The 12977-nt window shown below is 43.5% G+C and overlaps 1 protein-coding gene across 1 annotated transcript; it reads left to right on the forward strand.

Moving 5' to 3' along the window:
- The first annotated feature begins 11902 nt into the window (after window positions 1-11902).
- Window positions 11903-12695, forward strand: LOC147983817 (uncharacterized). The gene is made up of 2 exons (XM_087543144.1): window positions 11903-12160; window positions 12435-12695. The coding sequence occupies exons 1-2, from the start codon at window positions 11903-11905 to the stop codon at window positions 12693-12695; spliced, it is 519 nt and encodes a 172-aa protein (XP_087399270.1).
- The last annotated feature ends 282 nt before the right edge of the window (window positions 12696-12977 follow it).

Here is a 12977-nt window from a genome sequence, read left to right on the forward strand (position 1 = left end):
CGGCTGCTCTGCGGTGCCGCGAACGGTAAGCGCCACAGACAAGAGCATCGGTTTCGTGGACGATTTTCGGGTCGCCGAGTAGTCCCCGGGTTTTCCGATTCACGGTGCCCGTGACAATGATTGGCCGGGTGCTCTGCTGACTGACTGCCAACTTTGGCACTGTGCGTCGCGCGGTCTCACATGGCGGAATAGGCTGCGACTGGGACCTGCATGTGCTTCTCGAATGTACGCACGCCGATGGGAATCGGAATGTTGCTTTCGGCCGCTGCTGCACCTGCACGGGCGGCTGCAATGCAGAGGCGCCCAAGCATTTGCTTGCCCGCATGTACTCTGTGGTGCATGCACCTCAGGTCTTTTGGGATTTGGCTTCGAGTGTCAAATACCATCGTTAGCAATTATATGCAATACAATTCTCTGTTGAACAAAACAGAAGTTAATAAAGTTTAAGTTATTTCTTTTTTCAAGAGAAACCCGGTAATTTTAGTAGACAGCGACAGATATACATACAGTTTGGTGACGATAGTTGGGCAGTTTGAACATAATCCGGTACTGTTGTCGAGTTTCTGAATAGATATCCTAGTCTTGTTGTCCATCTCTCTCCATGCCGAGCAAAGTTTTAAGTTCAAGACCCTGTCAATACAATATTATAAAAATGTTTAAAGGCATCTTTAACATTGACCCACAAATTTGCTCCGGCATTTGTCCACGGATAGGGGGACCAGCCTGCAGGTACTGATGCCAGGGGCCGCCATCCAACGCCGCCGACATACATTTCAACAACTGTTTGAACTAACCGGATGAAATTCATGCAAATACGGCAGGATTTATAAAAACTGGATGATATTCATGCAAACACGACGGATTTTTATTACATTCAGAACCAAAAAAAAGTTCCGACACTAAACCTATCCCACGGCGGCGTGTGATACGTCTCCGTCGTATCTACTTTTTCAAACATCTTTGCTCTTGTTTTGGACTCTAATTTGCATTATTTGAATGAAACTAATCCGGACTAATGTTGTTTCCAGTAGAACTATCATGGTGTTGTTTTTGTGCAGAAATAAAAGTTCTCGGTATTGAACATTTTTTTTACAATTTTTCTATGGAATATATAAAAAACAATGGAGCCAAGACCCACAGGAGGGGCGCCATCAATGGCTCACGAGTCATCAGGGCGCGCCTTGATGCCTCGTGGGGCCCACGTGGCTCCACTGATTCTAATCCCAAGTCTATAAATTCTTAATTCCCGAGAAAAAAATAAGACAGGAAATTTCATTGCGTTTTATGATACGGAGCCGCTGCCACCTCATCTACTTCATCAGGAGGCCAGATCTGGAGTCCATTCGGGGCTCCAGAGAGGGGGGGGGGGTCCTTCATCATCATCATCATCATTAACCATCTTTCATCCATAATTTCATGATGCTCATCGTCGGGAGTGAGTAATTCCTTCGTAGGTTTGCTGGACGGTGATGTTTGGATGAGATTTATCATGTAATCAAGTTAGTTTTGTCAGAGCTTGATCCCTAGTATCCACTATGTTATGAGAATGATGTTGCTATGACTTTGCTGTGCCTAATGCTTGTCACTATGGCGCGGGTGTCATGATTTCAGATCTGCACCCTTTATGTTTTCATGAATATATTTGTGTCACTGATCCTATCTTGCAAGTTATGATCCGCATCTCCCAAGATGACAATAATTGGGATTCTTTCCGGTGATTACCGTAGTTTGAGGAGTTCATGTATTCATTATGTGTTAATGCTTTGTTTCGATTCTCTATTAAAATGAGTCATTAATATTCCTTAATTTTTTTATGGACCCCACTGCCACGAGAAAGTAGGACAAAAGATGTCATGCAATTTTTAAAATTTCAAATAATTTTGAATTCTAAATATTTTTTAAAAATACGCATTTTTGAAAAAAAGGAAAAAAAGAGAACTAAAAAAAATATATAAACAAAAATAAAAATAAAAAAGAAACAGAAAGGAATTTTTTTTAAAAACTAAATTGAAACTAGTCACAAAAAACAATAAGAGAAAAGGAAAACCTATCCGGGGAACCTTCTAGAAGGTTCCCAAAACCGGAGAAAACCGTACTTACGCTAACCTCTAACGGCCCGACCTAGATCGCGTCGCTTGCTCCTGAATCCCGTGCGAACCCTCGACAACTTGACGCGACATGCGTTACATAGGATTTTCCCGACTATGCCTCACTTCAGACGAGACCGAGGGAAGCCTCTGGCCTAGTAGAGCGCGAGATTAGCTGGTTCAAATGCGCGGGAGGCTACAACATCATTTTTTTGCATCATGTTTTCTGTTTTCGTTTTTTCTTTGTTGTTTAATTTATTTATACTTCCCAATATTTTAAATAAATATATTAATAAAAGACTTTACATGTTTAAAAAAACAAACATTTGAAAAATCTTAAATGTGTATAGAGAAAATATTTCTCATGTATGCAAAAAATGTAAAACATGTGTGAAGAAATTGATCATGTATTTTAAAAAAATGATAATCCAAACATTTTAAAAAATATTAAAAAATATTATAAAATGTTAGTCAAGCATTTTTTTTAAATGTGTATAAAACATATTGACTGTCTATTAAAAAATTCTTAATCAGCCACCTGAAAATATGTTAAATGTTTATTGAAAAATATTGACCATGGATTGAAAAAATGTTAATTAATCTTTTGAAAATATTAAATGTGTATAGAGAAAATGTTTACCATGTACTAAAAAACTTAAATATTTTATTTGAAAAATGTTAGTCAAGCATTTCAATTTTTTTAATGTGTATAGAAAATATGTTGACCATCAAAGTTGTATTTAAAAAAGGTTAATCAAACATTATATTTTTTAATATATATTGTAAAAAATTTGACCGTGTATTAAAAAAAATATAAATCTGCTATTTGAAAAATGTTAATCAAGCTTTTAAAAAATGTATGGTGTCTCTAGAAAAAAATGTTGACCATGTATTAAATAAATGTGAATGTTGTATTTGATTTTTTTAAATGTTTATTAGATATATACCCAAAATATTTATAGGAGAAACAGAAAAAACCCATGAGAAAACTAAATAAATCAAATGAAAAACAAGAAAGGGAACAACAAAACTGAAGAAAAAGGTGAAAACTGAGAAAGAAACAAAGAAAATCGAAGAAAATAAAATTAAAGAAAATGAAAGAAAAAACAGAGAAATAAACGAAGAAAACCCGGTGAAAAAGCAAAAAACAAAAAACCTGAAAACCAGTGGAAAACTTTCTCAATTCCTTGAAGTTGATCACGCCATACAAATTTAAGACAAAACGCAACCAGTGACTCAGTGGCTAGCAGGGCTACGCAGCAAGAACGAGATCTTAGGATTGAGCCCGGCGCTTCGTTTTTCTACTCTATTTTTTAATTACTTTTCGTTACGCTACAATGAGCCGGCCGGTCATTATAGACTTTTTAGGAGCTGTATGGGTTGTGTTAAATCGACCGACCACATGTTTTATTATGGGTCAGTCCATTCCTTACTGGGCCGAGACCCATCACCAGGTGCGACCCAGCTTTGCCTTTCTGCCAATGTTTTTTCTGTTTTTATCTGTTTTTGATTTTATTTTTTTACTTTGCTTTATTAGTTGGTTTTCTTTTCTGGGTATTTTTGAGTTGTTAGGTCAGTGTAAATATATTCACAAAAATAATACTACACAACATGTGCAAAAATTACACTATTATATGATTGATCTTTGCATATTAAAAAAGTGCAATTTCAATGCAAAGTTGTGTGCAAGAGTTTTTCATTTTCGTTCTTTGTAAAGGGTAATATCAGTGCTACTAATTCATTCTTTCTTGTAAAACATTATGGTTTATATTTATGTTAGTTTTATTTTATTTTTCTTCTTCTTTAAGGGCAATACCAAAAGACTATAATTCACTCCTTCATAGGAAACTTTTTTCACTATCATAAGTTTATTATTGCATATTAAAAAAACATTTTCGTGTATATTGTGTGCAAATTTGTCATTTTTTTAAGAATTTATTTTATTTCAAAGGGTAATACCAATGCCACTAATTCATTCTTTGTTACGATATTTTATTACTTTTATTTAGGTAGTTTTTCAATTTTATTTTCTTTATTATTTAAGGGTAACACCAATGCCACTAGCTACACTATTATATTCTTGTTCTAGCATATTTTAAAAAACAGCATGTTTTGTATATAGTGTGCAAGTTCTATCATTGTTTGCATTAGAATTTTTTTAGTATTCTTGTCTTCTTTAATGGTAATATGAATGGCACTAATTCATTCTTTCTTAGAAAACAATTATTATTTTAATTTTTCTTTTAGTTTTTATTTCATTTTCTTTATTATTTAAGGGTAATATCAATGCTAATAATTCTTTTTCCTTATAAACTTGATTATTTTGACTTATTATTATTATTATTATTATTATTATTTCATTTGCCTTTCTTCTTTAAGGGTAATACCAATGCCATTAATTATTTCCTTTTTTGGAATATTTTTTTCAAAAATTCCTCTATTATATGCTTATTCTTGCATATTATAAAATATACAATTTTTATGAATGATGTGTGTAAATTTTGTCATTGTTTCTTTTAGAATTTTATTTTAATTTTCTTTGTTCCAAAAGGTAATATCAATACCGTTTAATTCATTATTCCTTAAAAAACCTAATCATTTTGCTTTAGCTTCAGTTTTCATATGTGGGAACTACTTTATGATGAAAACCTTATTTATTTTATTTTTGTGTGTGTATGTACACACGCGAGTATTATACACTATGTATGCATATTATACTAGCGTGTGAAAATTACACTATTATATGTTTATTCTTTGCATATTACAAAAAGTATGATTTATGCCACTAGTTCATTCTGTATTTGAAAAACTACTTTTGTATGAAAATTCCACAATAATAGACTTATTTTTGGGTCATTTACATTTGTGCCCCTAACTCGAACCCACTACTCAGATTTGCCTCTAATTTCGAAGCATGCTCAAATTTGCCCCTATGCCGTTAAGTGACCTTACAGAAATGCCCTTCCGTTCCGTTTCCGTCCGGTCAAAGGGGTTTGACCGTTTACCTGACGTTTTCTGGACAATTTGCCCCTGCCTCCATGTGTCACTTACATGCAGGACCCACTCAAAATAAAATAAGATCAGAAACACTTCCTCTCACCCCCTCTCTCACACACACTTCCATGTGGGCCCCAACCGATGAAAAAAACTAGATAAGGACTAATCAAACTAGACATAGGGCCACATGTCATTGTATTATTATTATTATTATTATCATTATTATTTTCTGAAATATATTGTGTTATTTAGGGGTGGGTCCACTGCTCAGCCAGACAAAAAAATCATTAAACTAATTCTAAACTAATGCCCCTAAACTAATCCCTTCGAGGGATGCCGCCGGCGACCAAATCCAGCGGCGGAGGCACACCGAGAGGCCACGAGGAGGCCGGCTCAGGGAACCAGGCGATAGCCTTGGCTCAGCCTCGTCCAGGGTTGGTCTCTTAGGACCATATGGTCGCTGGATCTAACGGCAGCGACCGTTCCCACGGCGGCTCTGGCGGCGCAAGCGGGGGAGCTGTAGTGCGAGAGGGAGAGGGTAGCGGGGTGTCATAGGCAAAGGAGATCACTAGGAGGACGATGGCCGCGCCACTGGGGCTCGGGGAACACCAGAGTGATGACTTCGACGATGGCGGCCATGGCAGTGCTCGGAGCTCGCGGGGAAGATGACCAGAGGTCACGGGGCTTGTTGTGGAGGACGTCCACATATTCCGTGGTACCTCAGGATGCTCTGTCGGTGGCAGGGACCGGTCGCGGAGCTTCAACAACGCCGAATCGGTGGCGGCGGTCCGAGGCCGGAGGTGGGGAAGATGCATCATGGCGCTTGGTACTTAACTTCTTTGGTCAAATTCATAGGCTGAGATGATGAGGGCATCTCGTAGGGGCTTCTTGGAGAGGTGGTCGTGCTTGGGGTTGCAGTTGGCCACGTGAGTGACCGGCGACGGTGATGGCGCGCTCTCCGGCGTGCTTGCGGGAGAGGTCTAGAGGGCGGGAGAGAGAATTAAGGGGAGGCGAGCGGTGGCATCAAGGGAGGCCAGCGGCAGCGCAAGGCGAGCTAGCAGCAGCCGCGGCGACCAGGCCAGGGCCTGTGGTTCGCCGGAGGTGAGAGATGCCGCGAGGGAGGGAGAGATATAGAGGTGGGAGAGATTTTTTATTTTCTTTTTTGTAGCCCCACATGTAAGTGATACAGAGAGAGAGGTGAGAGAGAGTTTTTTTTAGTGAAAGGGCCCAACTCTCAGGAGGGGTAAAATTGTCCAGTAAACGTCAGGTAGACGGTCAAAGGCCTTTGACCAGACGGAAACGGAACGGAAGGACATTTCTGTAAGGCCACTTAACGGCGTAGGGGCAAATTTGAGCATGCTTCGAAATTAGGGGCAAATCTGAGTAGTGGGTTTGAGTTAGGGGCACAAATGTAAATGACCCCTTATTTTTCGTATTGTAAAAAAATAATTTATGTATAAATTGTGTGCAATTTGTCATTGTTTGTTTTAGATATTTTTTTAGCCTATCGTTCTGTGATTGCATGTACTTCATTAGAGCTTCTCCAACAGCCGCGCTAAACAAGGGCCGCGTCGTAAATTTGGCCATTTTAGCGCGCGCGCAACCGGTAGAGTGGCTCCAGCGGGCGCGCAATAACCACGCGCGCGGCATATGGAGTTGGGCGCGCGGTCCGAATCGCCAACGCACGCTATGTATTTGGGGCGCCTGCTTCCGCGCGCAGCACACACGAGCGCTCGCGCCGCACTCTCTCCTCCGCGTCACCTTCGCCCCGCACGCGCCGGCGCCGGTGAACTGGACCCGATGGACGCACGCGCCGGCACCACGCTCACCCCATCCTACATCCGCGACCCCTCCACCGCCGCCGCCGCCGCAAACCCTAGCGCGGGGAGCGTTGGCCTCGCCTCCGCCGGAGCTCCTCCGAGTATCAGCCTCGTGCGCGGCCTCTTCATGCTTCCACGGATAACCTCGGCGGCGGGTGGCGTCGCGCCGGCGCCGCCCCATGCCCCCCCTTGAAGCTTCCAAATGCGACGCGGCCGAAGAAGGGCAAGACATCCGCAAAGAAGAACAAGGCGACGGATGGCTCTGGCACCTCGAAGGCGTCGAGGAAGAAGCTTGCAAGGCGTGTGACGGGTGCAGCGGCTACCGAAGCGCCGGCGAGCTCACTCGTTGAGCCGACGGCCGATGTGCACAACGTGTTCGACGATATGCCCCAAAGGTAGAAAATTTCCCCAACTGTTTTTCTTGTTATTTTTTGAATGCATTCATATAGATAGCTTATTTTCATTGTTCTATATATTTTGTAGTCTCAAGGATGATGCATACATGTCAACTATGGGTGTTGGCTCCAAAAATTCGCATTGGTCTCAAACCAATGACATGCACTTTGATGACCATGAGTTCGAGGTGGACGAGGATGGTGAGGGCATTGTCGACGCACCGGAGGGAAGAGCGGGCAATTACACCAACACCGAAGACATCTTACTATGCAATACTTGGTTGCAAGTGTCGAGGGATCCATCCATTGGAGGTGATCAAAGTAGAGATGCTTATTGGAACCGGATGAAGGAACACTTGGATGTTCGCAACGTGAGTGGAATTGACCGCTCCGAGCGATCTCTTCGGTCTCGGTGGTCGACAATCAACAAGGATTGTCAAAAGTGGGCAACCACACAAAAGGCTGTTGACAAGTTGAACCCAAGCATTACTAGGAAAATGCTTATAGATAGAAGTTTACCAGTAAGCGCCTGTTTAAGCACCCATGCTACTGGTATATAGCAGTGGCGCCTGGTACAAAACACACGGCTACTACTAAATAACAACAGCGTTTGTTAGCTTGGGCCGCGCTGCTATTACGTGGGCCACAGGGCAAAAACGGTAGCCCACTTACGTGTAGCGTTTGTTTTGAACGGGCGCTACAACTGGTGGGCTTAGAAGTAGCGCCAGCCTCTACCCAACGCTACTACTACAGGAAAAGAAAACCGGCCCGCGTGCTGGTCCCCTCGCACCACCCCTCACTCTCACATCGATCCCCTCCGCCCGACGACGCCACCGCAGTTAGGGTTCCTCCCCGGCCGCCTCACCCCCGCCGACGGCGCCGTGCGCCGCCACCACGGGCTGTCGCCTCTCGCCTCCTCCGATGCTCCAGCCCCGTAAGTCCCCCTCGATCTCCTCCTCCCTGCGCGCGCCACCATTAGGCTCCGTTCGATTCACCGCGGCGGCTCGCCATGTTTTGGGATTTCGCATGGGAGAAAGGGATTTAGGGATTGCACGGTGGCTCCGTGCTTCGATGCAATGAGTACGGTTCGCTCGCGGTGTTCTCACGGGCTTGTTTCCTCGCGTGATTGGGGAGAGAGTAGAGAGAGGGGTTAGGTGAGAGAAGTAGAGGCTTTTTGTTGCTCACTGAAACTTGGGTTTCAATTCTTGATTAGCAGTTTAGCACATATATGAACACCACTGGTTGTTGGAACTAATCCAGATGCACAAGTTTGATCGGCCAAACTTGGTCGAATCCAGGAGACAGAAAAGGAAGCGGGTAGAGGCGGGAGGGGGGGGGGGATTGAGGGCAGCACAAGGGAGCGAGTGAACTGACCTGAGCGATTGCGCTTGGATTTCGGCATGGCGGAGGCTTGGTTTCTTCTTCCTTGGCTGCTGTTCCTGGAGCAGTGGTAGTGGCGGCGGTGCCTAGTTTTCTAGGGTTTAGAGAGGGGTTCTCTCTCTCATCCTGCCTTGGCTTTTGTTTAGTGTTGCGCCCCTCGACGAAGGGGAGGGGCCGCAGAGGCGCAGACCAGGCCTAAGTTGGGCTAGAGCAAGCATATTAGATAGAGGCCAGAGCGGTTGATGCAAAGGGAAACATGCACTTGTAGTCTTGTTTCATTGCCTTTTAGGAGTAGTAGGAGGTTAGTCGGTGACGGCATCGATCCACCAGCACCCGGCCGTTAATGGAATGATCGACCCAAATCACTATCCATCTGATGCTGTTAGTGAGCCCATTTTTGGTAAATTTCAGAAAAAGAAAACACAGAGAGACAGAGAGTTGTATCTTATTTAAAAGGAGTGTGTTTGCCTTTTATTGTTTTAATTATTGTGCATCTGATGCCAAAGGTGAAATGGATGTTTACTTATTGTGTTTTGTGAATCTTGTGCCGTGCTGTTTTGAAAGATTATAAGCTAGTTCTACTTTTGGATGTGGGAATAGATAAAGTGTTCCCCTGGATTGATCCACTTAGTTCAGTTGTCCTTGATGAGGATGGAAGTGTTTTTACCCTTGTGTCAGGGCTGGGAGTTGTCCTTGATAAGGATGGAAGAGTTATTGCTCTGCTTTGCGATGCTTGCAGAGATAATGCATAATTGATATTTGTGTAAATAAATGGTATTTTATCTATTGACGATCTTATTGCTGCCTTATAGCTGCCTCGATTAATGTGTGAATAAATGTTATTTTATCTACTAATAATGCAGAATTAAGCTGTTTTCGAACTACTTTTGCTTGTCTGCTTGCGCAATAATGGCAATATGCCATTTATCTTATTATTAGGCTTTGTTTGGGTTACATGATCTCTATTAGGTTATTGTCTGAACTGAACTACAATTTAGTTGTTATTTTGCTTGCCATGTGAACCTGATGTGTATTCTCTATGATGTGAACCTGATTTGTATATTATTCAAAACCTGATGTGTATTGAAAACTTTATGTTTACTTTTTGGATCGCTAATCCTTTAATCATATTGCTTTAGGGAAATGGCGCCACCACCACCACCATGTCGATGGTGCAAGTCAAGGTGCGTCAACAGCCTTGCAACTGGCACGCTGTTCGGCATCCACTTCTAGTCTAGTTTTCTTCATGCGGCGGTAATAAATTATATGAAACCAGTAACCACTATTTTGTTTTTAGTGTGATTGGCATTAATGCTGTTGGGGAACGTTGCAGAAAACAAAAAATTTCCTACTCGTTTCACCAAGATCATCTAGGAGTTCATCTAGCAACGAGTCATTGGATGCATCTACATACCTTTGTAGATCGCGCACGGAAGCGTTCAAAAGAACGGTGATGATGTAGTTGTACTCGACGTGATCCAAATCACCGATGACCAGCGCCGAATGGACGGCACCTCCGCGTTCAACACACGTACGGGACGGGAGACGTCTCCTCCTTCTTGATCCAGCAAGGGGGAAGGAGAGATTGATGAAGATCCAGCAGCACGACGGCGTGGTGGTGGATGCAGGGCGTCACAGTAGCAGGGCTTCGCCTATACTACGAAAAGGAGACGTAACGGGGAGAGAGGGAGGCGCCAGGGGCTGGTGTGAAATCCCTCCTCTCCCCCCCACTATATATAGGGGTGCCAGGGGGGTTGGTGCGCAGCCTAGGAGATCTGATCTCCTAGGTGCGGCGGCCAGGGGAGGGTTTCCCTCCCCCCCAAGGCACCTCGGGGTGCCTTCCACCACTTGGACTCCTCCTTGGTGGAAACCCTAGGCGCATGGGCCTAGTAGGGCTGGTGCCCTTGGCCCATCTAGGCCAAGGCGCCCCCCTACAGCCCATGTGGCCCCCCGGGACAGGTGGCCCCACCCGGTGGGCCCACGGGACCCCTCCGGTGGTCCCGGTACAATACCGATAACCCCGAAACTTGTCCCGATGCCCGAAACAACACTTCCTATATATAATTCTTTACCTCCGGACCATTCCGGAACTCCTCGTGACGTCCGGGATCTCATCCGGGACTCCGAACAACATTCGGGTTACTGCATATACATATCTTCACAACCCTAGCGTCATCGAACCTTAAGTGTGTAGACCCTACGGGTTCGGGAGACAAGCAGACATGACCGAGACGACTCTCCGGTGAATAACCAACAGCGGGATCTGAATACCCATGTTGGCTCCCACATGCTCCACGATGATCTCATCGGATGAACCACGATGTCGAGGATTCAATCAACCCCGTACGCAATTCCCTTTGTCTATCGATATGTTACTTGCCCGAGATTCGATCGTCGGTATCCCAATACCTCGTTCAATCTCGTTACCGGCAAGTCACTTTACTCGTACCGTAATGCATGATCCCGTGACCAGACACTTGGTCACTTTGAGCTCATTATGATGATGCATTACCGAGTGGGCCCAGCGCTACCTCTCCGTCATACGGAGTGACAAATCCCAGTCTTGATCCATGTCACCCAACAGACACTTTTGGAGATACCCGTAGTCTACCTTTATAGTCACCCAATTACGTTGTGACGTTTGGCATACCCAAAGCACTCCTACGGTATCCGGGAGTTACACGATCTCATGGTCAAAGGAAAAGATACTTTGACATTGGAAAACTCTAGCAAACGAACTATACGATCTTGTGCTATGTTTAGGATTGGGTCTTGTCCATCACATCATTCTCCTAATGATGTGATCTCGTTACCAATGACATCTAATGTCCATAGTCAGGAAACCATGACTATCTATTGATCAACGAGCTAGTCAACTAGAGGCTCACTGGGGACATGTTGGTGTCTGTTATTCACACATGTATTACGATTTCCGGATAACACAATTATAGCATGAATAAAGACAATTATCATGAACAAGGAAATATAATAATGATGCTTTTATTATTGCCTCTAGGGCATATTTCCAACAAATGCATCGTGTATATATCATTTTGCTTTTTGCACACAGATCATCCCATGCAATGTGAGGTCAGAATTCAACAAGCTGACCGAAGACTCTATGACCTTTGAGGCTCCTGGGGGCCCCTACACTATGGAGGTCGAGAAAGGACGAAATATGACGTAGGTGGGAGGAGATGGATGGGTTCGTTTCATCGCCCACATGCATATCACCGGTGGTGAGTTGATCATCTTCTCCTTCAGAGCAGAAAGACCCAAGCTGGCCGTCATTTATGTCAACAAAGCGGAAGATGATGAGGATGATGATGACCCACTTGATGAAGCAATCGTAGCTCAAAGAATGAGGTTGAGCGAGGAGGAGGTGTGCAACCTATGGGACATAATTCCGCCACGTGCTGACTTCGTCGAGATGCCATTCGTGGCCCGCTTGACAAGTACCATGGTTGATCGACATGTCATGGTATGTTGCATTTACTGTAGTAATTTGATGATATGCTTTATTGTTATACTTAGTGTAGAGTCCGATGATATATATGCTTAGTGAATCCGATGATATATATGGTTAGTGAATCCGGTGATATATATGCTTCGTGTAGAATCCAAAGAACTGTTAATAGTGTAGAATCCATATATACTTCTTAGTAGAATTTATGCTTAGTAGAAATGTAGTACTGTCTTTTAATAGTGTAGAATGTGTGAGGCTAATTATTAATTGATATGTTTTTCTTATTCAGAAATTGCCAAAGAGCCTATCTGAGAGTTGTGGTATCAAGCCTGATGAAGAAGACTCTGCTGGAATACGCCTTACCGCGAGGGGCTCTGTCACCACCTGTGCGTACGGCGTGGACACGGATGGTCACACACACTTCAACTCGGTTGGGTGGAAGAGCTTCCTCGTCGGCAAGAATCTTCATGTTCGACAGGCCATCCTAATTACTATCAGGAACACCCACCGCCAAGGCTTGAGGATGATGATCGTCATCGATATCATCTAGAACTACATATGCATGCGTGTGGCTGCTGAACCATTTATATGCCAGTATGACTACCTAGTAGACTTATCAACTATGATCTATCCATGCATTGTTGACTACTATATATGAGTTTGTGAGATTGCGTGGTTATATTAAATGTGGTATTGTCGTTAATGTTTGTGAGATGGTTCTGTGAACTTAGTTTATTTGCACTAGACTTGTCTTGATTTCCATGAATATTGCATCTGACTTCTTTTTATTATTTTTAATTTCTATTTACCTAGTTGTAGCGTGGGCGCTACT

This window comes from Triticum urartu, chromosome 2A (assembly GCF_056163025.1).
Source record: "Triticum urartu cultivar PI428250 chromosome 2A, HENAU_Tu73, whole genome shotgun sequence".
In the NCBI taxonomy this organism is placed as follows: domain Eukaryota; kingdom Viridiplantae; phylum Streptophyta; class Magnoliopsida; order Poales; family Poaceae; genus Triticum; species Triticum urartu.

Bases quoted from the DNA above. Each gene is read 5' to 3' on its own strand.
- LOC147983817 (XM_087543144.1), top strand. From the start codon at position 11,903: ATGCATATCACCGGTGGTGAGTTGATCATCTTCTCCTTCAGAGCAGAA. The intron at 12,161-12,434 runs GTATGTTGCATT...TTTCTTATTCAG, and splicing joins TGGTTGATCGACATGTCATG to AAATTGCCAAAGAGCCTATC.